The following is a 19,001-nucleotide window of genomic DNA, read 5'->3' on the forward strand; positions in this document are numbered from 1 at the left end:
TTGACACCCCTAATTTTCATACACAGAACACCTTTCTAGACTAGAAACGCCAAAGAACATTCCTAACCAAGAATGTGTGTTCTTTACCAAGACCGTTACCAAACATAGCCTTCCGTCCATATAAATTTCAAAATTTGAAACTTCGGGGTATTACAAACCGACTTGATATTGGTTGGACATTTTCTGACTAGTTGGACAACTGGTCGATCCGATTGTTAACCGACTTGATCCGGTTTGGCTCCTTAGCTACTGGAACCAACTAATCGATTCGATTGGATGAATTGGTCAGACCGGTTGGTGAAAAATCACCATGCTTTGAGAGTTTTCAATCTAGTCTTCTTGGGGCATTTTTACCAACGGTCCTTCTACAAATTTTGGTCAATGTAATGGGTCTTTAGGCATCTCCTAAGGTCTAACTAGGCTTAAGAGTAAATGTGTGAATGCATATTCTATGTAAGTGATGTAGTGTCTTATTATAGACTAAGTTGTATTCACTCTTCATTCTTCTTTAAGCTTCAATTTATTTCAATTCGTGGGGTTCTTTAATCTTCTATATCCTTTACAATGGTGACGTTCACTGATGTTCCATTCTTTGTTTCTCCATATTGGATCACTACAAGACATCATACTTAAAGTATTTGTTATCATCAAAATCAAGTTGTGATCAACTTAGGAGAGTTGGATTCCCATGTGGGCATTTTTCCAACAAAGTTGCAATGGTTTAAGTAATGAATGTTATATTAAGTACAGTTTAAGGTTTTTGTTAAATGCCATCAGTCCCTTGATAGATGTGTAATTTTTTTAAGTTATATATTTCCGCTTATAGAACTTTGATGATTATATGGAAATGAATGAGCCTTTCAGACACCCATGCTCATTATGGGATGTTAAAAATGTTAAGCTATATTTTCTCTTTATACCATTCCAACCAGATCTGGTGTCATGGGCCCCATCGGGTCTGTGAGATTGGGATCGTGACATAATTAATACAAATATATATCATTTTTTGCTAAATTTTAATAGATTTTATAGATCTATAGAAGAAGGAATGGAAGAAGAATGTACATTAAAGATATCTAGAAGGAACTAGATATCACAAAAAAGAAAAATAAAGAAAATTGAAGGTAGATTTCCACTCCATATTCGACAATGCCATCGACAAAGAGAAAATCTAACCCAAGCAGACAACTACTCAAACGCAGCTCAATCTAAATTGAGGTCTTTCTTCCAAATCACATATGAAATCCTCTACAATAAATGGTGGCGGAAACATCTAAGAGTTAGATTCATGTGATTAAGCAATCTTCTTAGCTAAAGAGTCCACAACAGGATTCATCTCACGATAGCAATGGAAGATTCTGCACGTCGACACATCAAGGAATGGTTTGTAAAAAATTCACTTATGCCAAAAACACCAAAGGATCGAAAGATTTCTGATACACTCCACAATAGAAACTAAATTACATTTCCCCCAAAACTTATTTAATTCAAGTTTTTGCATAAATCTCAAACCTTCAAAGAACGTAAAAATTCAGCAAAGAAATTTGATGAAACACCAACATAAGAGCAAGAACTACTTAGATGCATGTCAAATGAATTTCAAAAAATTTGTCCAATGTTTGCATGACCTGGATTCCCCAACACATTTTCATCAATACAAGTGTATATAACTACAAGTAATTTTTGTAGAAGTCGCTATTATGATAAGAAGCGTCGAATTTTATTGTCACTGACAGTTTGTTCCTCCATCTTCACTCCATTTAGAAATTGCTTGTACCATTTTGCAGATAATTTTGGTATTCTCTCCAATGTATTGTAGTTCACATAATGAATCCCAAATCGCAAAGAATATCCATTTGACCATTCAAAATTGTCGAGTAGAGACCATATGAAGTACCCCTTCACATTAGCTCCATTGCTGCAAATATGATCAGCAAGAGTTGGCAAGGGTTAATAAGGGGAAAAGCATTCGTCCAATAAACACTAAATATGGGGGAGTGCCTCTTGGCGTGGTGGTGGTTGCCAGTGCAATAGGGTTCTAGCCTAAGTCCAAGGGAGCAGTCATTGGTTTGACTCCCCTAATTGGATGTTGGACATCTTCATTCCACCTCCCACCCCTCATTAGCCGCCCTCTCCTCTCGGAGTTGGGTTGCTACCCTGGTTGCCCTCTTGGGCTGTCACCCCTAGTGGCTTATGAGCCTTTAGTACAATCTGGCCAAAAAAGTAAAAATAAAAATAAAAAGGTGGCAATTAGTTAAATTCAAGCTGTGTAGGAAAACATTACTATTGGTGCTTATTAATCTTAATCCCTAAATGATTGTACAAATAATTGCCACCTCTAAAGATTTAAAAGATATGATCTTGTTTGATTCTAGCAACGTACCTCATTGCCTTGGTTAGCGAAGTTAAATAGCTATTTAAAAAGTCTACTCTCTTTGTATCATTGAGAAAATCCTCGACTGGAGAATCATGATAGCTTGCATCAGCATACCCTACAAACAAGGTATTGTATTATTATTAGATTACAAGTATATGCATGTGCACAAATGTATACGGTTTGAATTATGAGTGTGCAAAAAAAAATGCAAGATATCCAAGGGTTTTTACACTATTATATTGACTAGAAAGCCTTACTTGTTTCTACCTTACTTGGTCTAATACTTGTTTGTGACATGTGAAAGGTCATGAGGGAATATAAATGGAGCATTAGTTATGCAAAAAATATTATGGATTAGCCACGCGTCAAATTTTAAACTTAAATTTAGTCATATAACAACCCATGTATGTCCATGCACGCTTGTACTTTTCAATTGTTTAAGTATTAACATGCAACATTGTCTTGGATTTTTAGAGTTGTAATTTGCCAATTGGCCAACTGGGCAAAAATTTGTCATATAAGAAAGGAACCTTGATGTCAACTTTTTCACAAAAGTTCTGCCACGATTGACCTACCATATGCTAGGAAATTTGTGTAGACCTGATATTTCTCTGCTTAAAGGAAAGTGGCAATTAAGGGTGTCAAAGTCCAGCTGAATCGGTCAGATCTGTCAAAAGCGACCGATTCAGCCTGGACCAACCAAGTCCTTATTGGTTTGGTTTTGAATTGATTTTATGAAACCATAATAAATTAAAATACAAAAAAGGACTGAACCTAATAAGAAATTGAAACCAGACCATTAATAACCCAATAAGAAATCGAAAACACACACAAAAAAAGATTCCCATTGATTTTCTTATGTATACATGTAAAATCAAAATCAAGTCGTACCGAACCCAATAGTAGCCCGTTTACAAATCGATATAAAAAATATCAATAAGAAACTGGACTTATATTGACCAGAATCAAAACTTCTTTAGCGGTTTGATCTCAAGTTGACCTAGTACCAGACCCAAACCGATTTAGCCCGATGAAAATCGGATTGAACCGAAGGATTGACACCCTTAGTAGCAATCCCCCACTCAGTATCTAGTGTTTTTTTCATATATAAATATGAAATACAATTTAAAAAACTGAAACATGAAAGAATAGGGGCAAAAAGCAATAAGCAATTTAAGTGAATCACAAGTTTTATTAAATTGTGATGATTAGATCTTATAGTTGCAATTTAATGGAGAGACAAAATTCTAAGATGCTCAATTTCATAGCTACTTTAGTTTGGTTATAGAGGTGAAATATTGATGCAATGGTCCAATTAAACAAATCATTTATAAAGATGACCTATATGAATAAGATAAACACAGGCCAACTATTTTAGCATATCATACCATTCTCAGTAACTATCATTGGAGTGTTGTGATATCTTTCTTTGAAGTACATGACCACTTTCTCCATGCTAGAAGGAACCACATAAAAGTCTGGCATCGCTGTCTGAAAAAGAGGAAAACACATCATTAGAGGTTCATAATAAATTTATCCGAATGATAAATAAAGAATTATAAAAAAAAATTTATGGCATTGACAACGGTAGAAAAGGTGCTTCTTTTTGCTTTTTTTTTTTTACTTCTTCTTTTTCTTCAGGGGATATAATGGACTACTATGATTAATCAAATCATGAAACTAATACTGAAAAGATTCATCTCCCAAAACATAGAATGTTGGAACCCACATACCCCCCCTCCAAAAAAAACGGCAAGTTATGTCCATTCAATCAAAGTAGTGGTCAATCGTCTAGAATGAACTAGCTCATTTGGGACACAATAGGTTTTGAGAATAAAATTATCTTTGATCCTAAAATCCCTTCTGTCCTGGATTCTATTAGGAACTTGCATTTAGCTATATGTTAGGGAATTCTAGTTTCCTTCTTGTAATTCCCATGTAATATCTTTGTCGTGGTAGCCTCTCTTCTTTGGGGCCAGGCCGGACTCCCCTTCCTCCTCTCCCTCTTTTTCTCTCTTTCTCCTTCATTCTCTTCCTCTTGGGTCTTGTATGTTTTGGACTTCGTTAGATAAATTTATTTTTATTTAAAAAAAAAAAAGTTAACTATTCAATTTTCTTGTTTTTTTTTTTCAAAATAAGTTCACCCATTTGACAACTTAATTGTTTGAAATAAATATATCCACGACTTAACTTCTCTTTCACTTACCGGCTCTCCAATAGGACGGCCATCTCTTTCTACTGTAGGGTTCACAAATGCATCAATTTGTGAAGTCATAGAGTTGCATCGAGAGAACAAGCAATCTTGTGCATAGAAGGTTGTATAATGATTAAGGCCAATATAATCTAATTTATTTTTTAACTTTTCTTTTTCTTCTCGTGAAAATATTGGTAGTAGCGGACCCAATATTTCACGCATTTCAGAAGGATAATCACCATACATTATGGGGTCCAATATCCTGCAAACATAAAACATATGAATATTTCAGAAGAAAATAATTGATGGAAACAAAAATAATTTTAACAAGATGTTTACTAGTTTTCAATTTTATTTATTTCTTTATTTGGTGTGGTCATAGTTGTGTTTTAATTCTCCATTTTTTTATCTGGCTAACTTGGCCTTCTACCTAATGGAATCATAATCTTAGTCTGGTTATTTCTCGCTTATTGAAAGACTAATTCAACAAAAAAAAAAGAAAAAACTTGGGCTAAGATTTAGCTATATTCTTAATGTAATCACATCTAAGGCATGATGATTATGTTGGTTATTAAGGTGTCAAAATAAAGATTTGAATCCATATGAATTTTACCTTATGCAACATTAGGGGATTCTAACTAGAATAAGAGGGACATAGGTTACCTAACAGTCCACAATCGTAGACTCTCCAAAGAAATATATTACTAGTGAGCAGAACTTGATTTGCAATCCCTCGAACACCTTAATGTGTGGTGATAAATTTACATGGAGAAACAAAAAACTAACAAGACATTATTAGTAGTAATAGCATTTATTTAAGATTATCCTCTTATTACATCCACATATGGGTGAGGAATGTAGAATAATTTATTACTAGGCATCTATCTTTACATACACACATGATAAATTTTAAATTGATTACCATGCATGGAAGAAATCAACTGCCCGTTTAGCTGCTAAGTGATCTGCTGGGGTATCTCTATGTGGTTCATACCACATTGCATGTAAAACGATCCCAATCATACCTCCCTGCTTAACCTTTGTTTAAGGTAAAAAAAAATAATAATAAATAATAGAAACATGCTTGCATGAGATTCCAATTATAAACCATATGCATGTAGATAACACGTAGAAGAAGAAGAAGAGTTTTTATATTACCTGATATTTTCTCCTATAAATGTCTACAACAGTGGCATGTGATAATATCATGTTGTGCGCAACGACATATGGTTCATTTGCTGGGTTCCCATAACGACAACCATTCGAGGGTTTGGTGCAATGGTTGGGTGGGATATCCCCTATGATATAGCCAAGTTTTGCTACAAGATTTGGTTCATTCATTGTTGCCCAATATTTCACTCTATTACCAAAAGCTTTGAAACATACTTCCGCAAAATATCCAAAATCTTTCCTACATGTGCAAATAGTGAAATTTTGAAGAAAACATAATAAAATAAATTAATAAAATGATAAGAATACAATTACAAAATTGAAAAACAACATAGTGAAAATAAAATAGACTTACTGTATTTCCGAACTCAACCATGAGCCATATCGATCTTCAAGTTCTTGAGGAATATCAACATGGTGCAATGTAACAAATGGTTGTATCCCTGTTCAAATCCATAACAATTAAGATAAGAAAAAATTTCTCTAGTTGTAAGTAATTAAAGGGAAATGAAATAAAATTAATTAGAAAAAAAACATTATACTTGGCCCAGCCCATATGAGTTAAAATAACTTAAAATATTACTAAGCATGGTACTTAAAATTTTCAAGTGTCCGGATTCCTTCTTTTTTTTCCCATTTCTTGGCCCAGCCCATATGAGTTGCTCCCTTAACTCAAATCCAAGGAATCTAGTTGAGAATCAACAAGAATACAATTATTGCATTTTTTAATTGTGTCATATATATTAATATGTCATTGGTGGTAATGATTAAAAAGGTTCTATTTTGTTCTTAATTTCAATTCAATTCCCCTCAATTCACTTCCAAACAAACAAAGCCTAAAAATTTAAATGAAAAATAAATAAATAAGGAATTTTACCTTTTTGTATGAGAGCATTAATTAGCTTGTTGTAAAATTCAATTCCTGCAGGGTTAACTTCTCCGAATCTACCTTCTGCATTTAGGATAGAATTGAAACATAAATATATCAAGTAGTGTTCTTATTAGTTTCAATTAATGTCAATAGGATTGACCATAGTAAAACTTACTTGGTAGGATTCTGGACCATGAAATGGAAAATCTATAAGAATTCACTCCAAGGGAATGCATTAACTCCACATCTTCCTGTTTGACAATCAACTTTAAAATTATAGACCCAAGTTTTAGATCTTTACCCAAGTAATAAGATGCAATAAACTTGGTCTTTATCTATACAACAAAACAACTTAAAAATGAATAATAAGCTTTCAAAGGTTAGAATCTGGCTAAAGTTGAGATTTAACCCTTTCATATAATGCCGGCCCTCATAATAATTTTAGGGATCATATGAGTGTGGACCAGCCTTCAGTCCTTAAATAGGTCAAAAACTATGTCCTCTCCCCTTTCGTCCAAAACATTTATTCCAGATAGCTAGGTTGTATGATTCAAGATTTTCTTTTGGGGTCGGGTTTGGGCTACATTGTACTCGATCGTGATTATTTGATATGAAAGTAACTTATTATGTTATTTTCAATAGTTGTCTTTGTCCATGTGAAATGAAATGATTTACCCTCATGGCAAAAAGAAGTGTTATACTAAAAGGGTTAAAAAGTAAGGTTACAATCTTGTTTTAACCAACCTTGGTGACAACAAGATTTTCCCAAAAAAGTATTTGTTTCAAAAGAGCTATACTAGTTTCCAAAAAAAATATTTGTTATTATGAAGAACTTAATTAGAAATGAAAGGTATTTGAACACGTACCATGTAGCGGTGGTAGTGATCGGTAGAAACATCTGCATTGCTTCCATCCTTGATACCTCCTATAAGATGAACCAAAAAATATTGTTTAGATACTAGAGTAATTATTAAATTAATAAGTGATCATTAGTGTCATCTCCACTGTCTTCTCTTGCTACTGATTATCCAAGGTCACGAATGAATAAATCCAGACTTCGTAGCCATTGTTAAGAGGTGCTATGAAAATTGTTGTTTTACCCTAAGGTTTTGTAGCTAAGTCGGCAATGACCAACACCTCACAATTAAGATGTCATAAATTCAACTCTGCTTCATGAGCACCTATAAAAAAATATATATAGTTATGGACCCAATTAAATTTCATTATTTTGGAATTTATCCATTCTAAATTTTTGTCTTTGTTGGAACTTCCTTGAGAGTGTAGATCATCTATTTTTTTCATATCTCTTCTCTAAGTCGGTTTGGGGTAACATTCAAGAAAATGTTGGTCTGTTCCTAGAGTTATCCTTTCTACTAACAGAGAATAGAAGTAGACTATGTAATCTTTCAATAGCAAAACTGTCTGACACTCTTGGTAAATTATTTTTTAGTACAGTGAATCATTATATCTGGCGGGAACTAAATAAGAGGAGGACTTTTTTCTCGTGTTCTATTGAACAAATCCAAGACACCATTACTTTTGAGATAAGAAATAAAATTCTTCATAGATGTGCTATTTACCCAGATACTATGAGAAATAGACATCTGGCGTTGGCTTGAAATCTTCTTCTTGTTTTTTCCCCTACTTTTGATGAACCCTCTATTTTCTTTGTTTCTCCCCTCCCCCTTCCCTCCTTGTTTTATTGTTCCCACATTTGTTAGGTTGTTTTTGTCTCCCTGGATTTTGTTGTATCTATTTTGCTGGTTGCTCAGTTTTCTTTTGTTGAGGTCTGTCCCCCTTGTTAGCCTTTGGTTTTTGGATTTTATCTTTCTTTTCAATAATAAATTATCCTTTCACAAAAAAAAAAAATAAAATTGGTACCAAATATATGTTAATTAGGGTCTCACAATATGCTACAAATAGAGCTAAACTTCATTGATTCTCTAATCTTTCCATTTAGGAATATCATCGTTAATGCAAAGTATAATGCCTTAAATTTGATTTATTTGTTCACGACTCATGAAAAGATTTCAAAGTAGTAGTCAATTTTAGTAATTTAAAAAGAAACTCCAAAAGTAGTGGATTGTAGACTGCATCTCAAAAAAGTAAGGTCAAAAGTGGAAGTTACCTGGTAGATGAGTAAATACATCCCAATTGTTGAGGCTTTTGTTACCTTCTAAGTAAGCACCTTCAACCTGGAAAGGTATGTATCAACTAATAAATCAAAACACTTAATAAGATGGTCAGAGCTTCTGCAAATTGTGCAAGAGATATAGTAGCTTGATAACACCAAAATGGGAGAAAGAATGCCACCCGATCGCGCAACGCACGCTGCACCTGCGTACAGACACAGGGGTGCACGTAATGACCGCTGCAACCCCTTGGAACGCTGGAAATGACCAGGGGTGTGGTGATCATTTTGCGCGCCCCTGTGTCTTGGTGCAGGGGTAGTATGCACTGCACGATCGGGTGGTGTTCTCTTTCCCTACAAAAATTTTATCTCATATAGTTCAGATAACATAAATCCATGAAATTTAATGTGCAATAACAAATCGAGAGGACACTAAATAAGAGTTTGTAAAAGTTCTTGTGTCCATTCATGAAACCCTCTATCGGAATGGGTAGACCACCAAATTTGATAATCCATTTGTTTTTGGTTATTCCGTTTTGTTTTGGTTTGGTTCAAGATATTGAATATAGAAATCAATATTGAACCCAATCGAGAATAAGAACACATTTTCAAAACCAAAACCGAACCGACTAGGTTCGATGAGTCGGTTCGATTTGGGTTTTTATTCGATTTTATTTTTGGTTCCTCATTCGGTTTACATCCTATTACTTAGACATGTCACCAATAAATAATATAGAATTGAGCCTCCAACTACTAATACAAATTGACTTGAATATAGTGCACAATCTTCAAGAAAAATAGAATGTTCAATTATCTTATTTCGTGAAGAATAAAAAAAATATAGTTCAAAATTAACAATGTATATTTAATCAATTGGATTCATAAGAATGAATATTAAACAAATGCCCCAATTTTCTTGTGACTTAATGATGTTTTATGCCTTTATCTTAGAAAATTTAGTTGGTTCTTTCCTTCACCATATCTGAACAAGCTGTAACTACTAATACAATTTAGAATAAATTCAGTTCAATTCTAATCAAATGGTTTTACCCTTGAAATTGAAACTGAACCAAAATTGAGAAAACATCCTTATTTTAAAATCAAAATTGAATCGATTCTTCTGCGATTCGGTTCAAAACCCAGTATGCCATATAGAAAATTAAAAGGGTTAAAAAAATGTTTAAAAATAAATATAAGGATGAAAATTTGAGAAAATAATCCCAATATATGGAGGTATATGGTTGCATTTGACTCTATAATTGGATATGTGGTGAATCAAGAGCTTGCCTATCTATTATTTCCATGTGGGTGCTATGTGTTGTATGGGCAGTCTTTCCTATATGTGACCAAACTACAAAGAACTTTTCTCCTTTGGAATGTAAATCCTCAAAAATATTTTACATTAATTTATATATTAATCCCTTTGTAATACGATGTCTAGTTAGTTTAAATTATTCTTTTTACATATGTAATCTCCCTACAAAGTATATATAGAAGAGAGTTATATATATATATATATATATATCAATAATCTCTAATAAGGCAATAAAGAGTATTATCAACTCTATACTATAGGGGCAAAAACTTTATGACCAAAATTGCACCTACGGTGCAAGAAAACTTTCTCCATTCTCTAATATATAATAATGGACATTATCAGAATTTTTGCAATTTTCCAATTCTCGCCGCACTTTAAACCATTAAAATATGCTCATTTTTTTTATGAAAATTGACCAATAAATGGTTGTGGTACTTTATAACATGGATCCACCCAACAAATGATAAGAAGTTCAATATTATTAGTGTATCAAGTAAACCATAACTCAAATCCTTTTCAAGTAAATGTACCATTTGTAGCATTGGTACCCATACTAATACTGCTTATCAATTCTTGGGACTACGATTTTGAGAGTGGGAATATAAAGGTTAAAAAGGGGTGCATCTGGTTTTCACCAAGTAGTGAACTAAGAAATGTAACCTTACTTTCATCAAAAAAAGAAAAAGAAAAAAAAGAAATGTAACCTTACTTTTTTGCCCTTTGTATTATTTCAAAAAGTTATTTAATGTGGGGTAATCTCGTCATTTAACATGAATAATAACAACTTTTGAAAATGACATAATGATAAATCACTTTCAACTTATTTTGAAAACTTTTTTGATTAAAATAACTTTCAATAATAAGACAAGAGGCCAAAATGTAATGTTACAATCTTGTTGTAACCAACCTTAGTTACAACAAGATTTTCCGGGTAAAAAATAACTTGAACAACTAATGTGAAATTAAACTTGACTACCACCCAAAAAAGTACATTGTCATAAAAGAAAGAAATGAGTTGGTTGGTTGGAGTGTTTCCTTAATTACCTGATAAGCAGACGTTGCAGTTCCAAAAAGAAATGTTCGAGGGAACTGACTGCGATGCAAAAGGCAACTAGTGAAACAGAATAGTTGAGTAAAACAAACGACTGCAAAGAATAATTTCATCATCTTGATAATGTTTTTTTTGAAATTGCGTAACCAAAGGTCTTCTATTATGTTCTGTCTTGGGTTATCTATATTTATATAGAAGCAAGTACTCAAGGAGAGTTATGATTCAAACAACACTTCTTTGCCTTACATTTCAGGAGATTTCATTTGGTGGCATGAAGAAGCATAAAGTATTCAAATACTTCTTTCTTCATACAGAAATGCCCTGTACCTCATGCCTCATGCCTCATGCCACCTTATTATTTTGTGTGACGCATACATGCATGTATTGAACTATTGATTTTCCTTCCTCTTTTCTTTGTCCTTAATTTAGCCTCTGTATTTTTATGTATTTAAAAAATTCTGATGCTATTTTCTACAATTGTATTTAAATTTTTATCTCTCATGCTCATTTTGGTTGCCTATTAAAACTTTCGAAGTCAACTGCTGTCATGTATTAAATTTGATGTCATCTTTTTAATTAATTAGAAGGTCTATATCAATAAAAGCAAAAGATGTTTGACTTTTAATGCAATTGTTCAAAAGTTATTGATAACATAAGTTGAAAGTGTGGCCAACAATTGTCATACTTCATAAAATATAAAAACACAAGGCTATTAAAAGGGTTTGTGTAATTAATAGTATGAGTATTTTTTTTTTGGTAATATTAATAGTATGAGTGTTATTAAAAGTGAAAATAGTTTCACTTACCGTTACAATTTCATCATTTTCTTATTAAAAAAAATTTTTTTTTTTAAATAAAATCAAAATGCAATAAAGTGTTTTAAATTTTAATGTAATAATACTAAAATGTAAAAAGTAAAATGGTTTTACTTTTGAACTGATTTGATTTCGTCCAAACCGACAACGTCCTGACTGCAATTGATTTGAATCGAGTCAGATTCTAAGCTGATCCAAGTATTAAAAAAAAATCAAACCATTTTGTTCTTATTAAACTGAATCGGTTACATATGTTCGAATTTAAATTTCTATTTCTTTATAGAGATTCAGAGTCGGCCCTCTTGAGGATAAGGATTTTGGGCCCTTTTGGACGCGATGGCAATAGAATATTACACAAAATATTATAAATAGATTTAGAATCCTGGTTGAAATGGAAATCTATTTCGTATGAGACCCGGTACATAAGAGGACCTCATCACTATGAAATGTGACTGCATTCTTGGATCATCAATGACTAAGACTCAAGAGAATTAAAGCCGATGTCCTGGGAATGCACGAACATTTCATGAGTGAGAGAGTTACTCAACATGGTCACCACTGCCAGATTGGAAAACATCAAGATAGAGATTGTCCGTGGATGGTCAGATCAGAATTTGGATCCAATGCTGTTTTAGAAATGGTTTTTGCAAAACCTATTTTCACATAAAATGATAGATTATATGTAGTTTCAATTGAAAATATTTTATCGTATTTTGCGGGACCCGATCACGTACACAGACGCTCTTGTATGGACATGTGCTATGGAATAGGGTTTGGCAGTACATGTGTACATGCCCTAGATTCCATAATGATGATGTAGATTAGTGGTGTGTTGGTACATAGTAATTAATTATTATATGAGGGTATAATTGGAATTTGCTAATTAATTAATTAATTATTTAATTTATTGGATAATGTGCTATTTTATTTATCCATTAAATATAAAATAAATAATTAATTAAACATTCCCTATTAGATTCTGCTTCTTCACCAATTAGAAGCCCATCAGGTTTAAACGGGTTCAAGTCAAAGAGGAGAGAGAGAAATAAACTCTCACTAGGTTAATTCAAAATAGGGTTTTAGAAACCCTCATTATATAAACACATAAAAAACGTGGAAGGGGGCACCATGTTTTGTCCAGCCTTGGGCGGATGTTTGGTGCTCCCCCTCCTCCACGTTTTTGGCTCTCTAACTCTCTCTCTCTCTCCTTCTTGCTCTCTAAAGATCTGAAGAGATTATTGGTTTGACTTGGAGAACCTTGGCTGCACCATTGGAGGTTCAAGCTTGTTTACCTGGTGTGCTCATTAGAGGAAGAACCATTGTCTATTGGAGGAGAAACATTTGAGGCTCAACAGGTTAGCAAGTTCTTGTCAATTCCTCTTGTTTTTAATTATATGATAATCATGGGATGTGAAAGAAACCCGAATCGATATCTTTCTGCTGTGCATTCAGGTATGGGTGGATCCCTCTTTCCATGGGATGGAAAAGAGATGAGTTTTCTCTCTCTTATGGATCCCATAATTTTATGGGACTAGAAAGAGAAGGATTGGGTATTGGTTTTTCATACCAAACCCTAATTGGGTCATAGTAGGGTTCCCATAGGCGACCATAGGCAACCCTAAAATTTAAATAGGGTACCCATGGGTGACCATGGGATAACCTAGATTCCAATTGTTGTGAACCTAAGATAATTTTTCTTTTTGGTTTCCTAGGGGAACCGAGGAGATGATCCCATGGACTGTAATTTGACTAACACTTAGTTCATGCAACCTGTTCATTACAAGTTGACACCTCCTTCTTTTAGAAGGTGTAGGGTGTTGTGGCACTCTTATCAATCGAGTTTCTTAGATCAATTGATTGATGATCCAAATATATTCAGTTTAGATCCTACCTGAACATATATGGGAAGGTAACAAAAGAAAGATCAAGAATCAAGCTTTTGATTACAAGCACACAAACAAGCTTCTTATTTCTCTAAATATCTTGAAAGGCTTCTCCAAAGAGAAATCCATACTACAAATCCTTTGGAAAAGATGGAATCCCACAAAGAACACAAATACTTGGAGAGCAAGAGATAGAGAGAGAGGAAATTTAGTTTCCAGTAAATGGCCTTAGTGTTAGAGAGACTCTATTTGTAACCAACACACTAAGCCCCCCCCCCCCCTTTTTCACACTCACACTAGGAATAAAGAAAGGAGGGGGGAGAGAGTCGATCACTTAAGTAGCTGGCCCACTCTCCCCTTGCTCGCGGGTAGGGCCGGTTGCCCTTTATGGACACCACAGACCGGGCCCAAGGATGGTTCCTACTTACATCCCCCACTCCCCCACACAGGGTGCATTAGCTCAACTATGCATCCAAGTTTCTCACAATTGTGTAACTCTTCATATGGAAAATGGGACGTGCAACCTAATGAGATAATATAAAATGGGAGTACTATATTAACCTTCCATCTAACCAACATAGCACATCACTCACAAACAATCTTGAAATACCCTAAATGATCCAATTATACCAGATTTAGCACCCTCGATCCCTCATGATGATCAGTGCTAACCCCTTGTATGTAATGTACTCATGATTACATCGATCACAAACACGACAAGCCGCCCGACCAATGAGTCACAAAATAAAGGTGTAATATCAAATGCTTTTCCCTGAGCCCCTCATGTCAATCCGATTATCTCCAACAACTTTCCCAATCATGTTCCACTGAACTGCATCATCCATGATCTTAAGGAGTATGCCAAAGTAGCGTCATTGGGTTTCCTCTTCATGACATTGTCTTAGGAAATAAGGGTACTTAAGGATTAATATAATCCACATGGCTCACAAGGTAATGAATTAGGGATCCATTCAGTCACTCTCACTATCGGTCAGTATAAGCACATACAGTATGATATGTATGCTATGGCATAACTCCTACTGAGGTGGGAATGTGACTTTAAAAAAATAAACATCATACGGATCTTAGTCTAGTTATTGTGCCAAGCACCTAACCTGAGTTTCTAACGTAGTTATCCTCATGGTTTCTGCCTGAAACCTCACATCCGAATTTTCATAGGCTATGTGGAAGTGTGGTATCTTCCATGTTGGACCAAATAAGGTCTCATCTTAGCTCTGACTAAGGTGCCATGAAGAACAAATGCTCATAGGTTCATCTTCCTCACTACCCACAAGCACCAAGGCGAGTCACCCATGTGAGTGGGTCGACTCAATGCTTGGTGGCATCTTTACAATAATAAATGAATGTGTACACACAATATCACTCAAACAAATATATCTCATAAATAAATGAAAGAGAGATACAAATAAATGTCCATCCATAAAAGTGTCCCAAAGTAAAATACATATCACATTTGCCTCAATCCCAAGTTCTTAGCATGAACCAGGAAAACATCTCTGGCAATGGGTTTCGTTAAAGGATCAGCCAACATACTACCAGTGGAGATATGCTTCAAAACTACTTCACCATGCGCAATCATGTTTCGAATGTAATGATATCGTATGTCAATGTGCTTGGCTCTCCCATGAAACTTGGGGTCCTTCACAAATGCCAGTGCTGTTGTATTGTCACAATGTATAAGCACAGCGTCATCTGAGTGAGTAGAAACACTAAGTCTTTGCAAGAACCTTTTGAACCAAATGGCCTCCTGAACTGTTGTCGAACATGCGACATACTCTGACTCCATCGTGGATAGGGTGATGTAGGTCTATTTCTTGCTACTTTAAGTAGCAACGCTGCCTCCTAGGACAAATACATACACTAAGGTGGATTTGCGCTTGTCTCTGTCACTAGCCCAATCAACATCATTATAGCCTCTCAGTCTCAAATTTGAACCACTATAGGTGAGCAAGAGGTCTATAGTCCTGTGTAGGTATCGAAGGATCCTCTTTACTGCTTGCCAATGAATCGGTCCTAGATTACTCTGATAATAGCTAACAATGCCGACAACGAAGCATATGTCTGGATGCATGCACATCATCGCATACATCAGACTACCTACTATGGCCACATTGGGTATTTTGAACATTTGTTTTCTTTCTTCATCAGTTTTAGGGCATTGGTCTAGGCTCAAATTGCATGCCTTATCTAGTGGAGTGTCTATGGGTTTCGAGTTGTTCATATGGAATCGATCCAGGACTTTCTTTATGTAAGTCTCTTGAGATAAACTAAGAAATCTCCTAGCATAGTCCCTCACAATCTTCACTCCCAACAAAAAGTTGGCCTCCCCATGTCCTTCATCTCAAACGTAGAGGGCAACCACTCTTTATTGGAGACAATTAACTCCATGTAATTCCCAGCTAGTAGGATGTTATCAACATATAAGGATAGGATAAGGAAACCTTCCTTGTACCATTTTACATACATGCAATGGTCTTTTACAATAGGGGGTCATATCAGATAGGGACTCTCTATATCTTTATGAAAATATCGGTGGTGCTGCAATTCTTCAGTCGGACAATCTCTGATGCTTCACCTTTAACCTATTCATGGAACTAAAGATCGGTGGTGCTACAATTCTTCAGTCGGACAATCTCTGATGCTTCATCTTTAACCTATTCATGATTAGATTGAAGCTACACAAGCGTAGGCAATATTCCCAGCATGAACAAACCCTGAGGTTTTGAATGGCTGGAAAAGAGGAAACGAAGCCCATAGATTAGGGTTTCTTCTGCAGAAAAGAAGAGAAGAAGTCCTCTTAGCTTCTGAACCAATCTTTGCTTATGATAGCTCACTTCAAATCGTTTTGAGAACACTCCAATCTAACAAGGGAAATAGAACTCAGATCTTTGTACGGGAATTTACAACATAAAAAATGAGATCAGTGTTTTGATCGTATTCATAGTAGTGTCACTGTCGACAAGCAAGATTGGAATTTGAAGGAAACAAAAGGTTCTGGTTCAACGAAAATCAATTCCAAGACTCGTGGGATCACCAAAGGTCGACCTCCAAAGCTTGATTTTCTGATGTTAGGGTTTGTAGAGAGAATAGAGAAGAAGGGAGAGGAGTAGCTCCCCAAGATCCTAACATGTATGCTTATGGAGCGATCTTGTGAAGCTGCTGCTATGGAAATGCGGCGGTGATAATGGTGAACAGCAGAGGGAGAGAGGTATGGTAGGGAATTGAGAGAGTGAGTGAGAGAAGAAGAGAATAATTAGGGGGAGAGAGAAACGTGTGAGATATTAAAGGGATTAAGATTTTCCGTAATAGAGAAATAAGAGAGAGAATCTAATGTTAGAAAGGAAGAATATGGTATTTTTTATAGATACTCCGTAATTGAGAATAAAAAAGAATTTCCTGTGCGATAGGAAGTATATGGTATTTTTATAAAGAGTAAAGAAAAAATAAATAAAAGGGTACCAATGATATGAGAAGAATAAAAAAGAAATAGCAAAAAGATAATGAATGAGGGGGTAATTTTATAAAAAAGAAGGATAAAATAGTCAAGTGAAAAATTTGCCACAAAACATGAGTTCATGCACTTATATAATAGTATGATATGATATGATATGATATATATCTTACCTGTAATTATCCTTAGTTCATTGAATATAAATATATATATATATATATATTCATATTTATACATACAAACAACTATGCATCCAACATTCCATTATTACTATACATCGTAATAGATACAAAGTACTACATATTCAATCCACCAATGTTTAAGTTCGGGGTGTCGTATCATTACTGTATATATATCTAAGGGTTTTAATCCTAGTCGCTAGTAGTGTGAAAACTAGAGTATACCTTTACATATACATCCTTGCACTTTATGAATTGTTAATCTCTGACAATCCTATAGATTCGATCACAGTCCCAATAGAGCTTCACCGCTTTGATACCATCTGTGATGCACCAGTCCCGAGATAAGAGAAATGTGCTAATCTCACGGGTGCTGGCCATAAGGTCGAAACAATAATCTATGAATCACAATAAAATTTGACATTTTAATTACCACAAATCTAATACATAGAGTTTACAACATTTGTGAAAGCAAACTAAAACGAAACATATTACACATCAATGCCCTCCGACACACAATATATGACCAATTATCGAGAGCAACTGGGGTCTTATAAGTACATGTCATGCCTTGGTTGGCGATCACGGTTCCTTTGGGTATTTCCTTCGTCCTGTACAACATCATTCAACGCTGTCCATAGGTTCCTGGACTCCTCATCACTAGGACACCTAAAAATACACTGAAGAAAGGGGGTCCCCAATGGGGAGAGCTAAAAAGGTTCAATGAGTAGAAATACCTCAAAATACTCCCAACCAAAAAAAATTCATTTAATAAACCTTTCTCTTTGAAAACGCTTTTGAAAAGCTCATTAATCAATCATCAAATCCATCATGTATTAGTATTGTACCAATCATGTACACATCACCCTTTTGTTTGAAAAACCCATTTACACTACTAACCTCACACCCAAAATCATACCATACTCACGCTAAGGATGAGCTGGGTCACCTTACAATTCCTTACTCAATTCCCAAAACATCAAATCATTGGCATATTTACACACTCAAGGTTGAATATTGGCCTCACAGTAGTATCATTTTCTCAATTATGTCTCAAGATCAAGCCATACTTGCACTCACGGCGGGGTGGACCCACAATACTATCTACACAATTTTCATCCCCATGCTTGCTACAATAGGTGGAGGTATCCATCTCATTTCATCTCTCATCTCTACCACGCCCTCTCTACACCATATCTGTACCCACCATCCCATCCCTACCCCCCGCTAGGTATGGTACGTGCCTATGGTTTCCCTATGATCCCATGCATCCCCCTCCGTCCACATGAGGTAAGCCGACATTTTCATTCCACAAAGTGAGGCATCCCACTCTACAAATTGAGGTATCCATCATCCCACTCTCCAAAGTGAGGCATCTATCTTCCCACTGTCTAAATTGATGTATCTCACACTACCATATTCGTACCCTCCATGCAATCCCCCCGTCCATTCACAATTACAATGCATGATATCAATTCATATAATTCACATCATCTCGCAATTATAAGATTCAACTCAATATCATTCTCATATTATCTTA

At 34.9% G+C, this 19,001-nt stretch overlaps 1 protein-coding gene across 1 annotated transcript; it reads right to left on the minus strand.

The window, feature by feature from the left end:
• Window positions 1–1,698: 1,698 nt before the first annotated feature.
• On the minus strand, window positions 1,699–8,807 carry LOC122655319 (beta-glucosidase 18-like). Its single transcript, XM_043849524.1, has 11 exons — window positions 8,741–8,807; window positions 7,479–7,537; window positions 6,788–6,863; window positions 6,619–6,693; window positions 6,097–6,184; window positions 5,730–5,982; window positions 5,494–5,609; window positions 4,584–4,833; window positions 3,766–3,868; window positions 2,384–2,492; window positions 1,699–1,918 (listed from the first exon to the last, which is right to left on the minus strand). Exons 2-11 carry the CDS (start codon window positions 7,479–7,481, stop codon window positions 1,699–1,701), a joined length of 1,293 nt encoding a protein of 430 aa, XP_043705459.1. The 5' UTR covers window positions 7,482–7,537; window positions 8,741–8,807.
• Window positions 8,808–19,001: the final 10,194 nt, after the last annotated feature.

Source organism: Telopea speciosissima, chromosome 3, assembly GCF_018873765.1.
Source record: "Telopea speciosissima isolate NSW1024214 ecotype Mountain lineage chromosome 3, Tspe_v1, whole genome shotgun sequence".
Classification (NCBI taxonomy): Eukaryota; Viridiplantae; Streptophyta; class Magnoliopsida; order Proteales; family Proteaceae; genus Telopea; species Telopea speciosissima.

What these genes read in the sequence shown, in the direction of transcription:
- LOC122655319 (XM_043849524.1), bottom strand. An exon ending in TAATGCTCTCATACAAAAAG is followed by an intron (nt 6,185 to 6,618) that starts GTAAAATTCCTT and finishes GGATTTGAACAG; the next exon opens with GGATACAACCATTTGTTACA. An exon ending in TTTATAGGAGAAAATATCAG is followed by an intron (nt 5,610 to 5,729) that starts GTAATATAAAAA and finishes CCTTAAACAAAG; the next exon opens with GTTAAGCAGGGAGGTATGAT.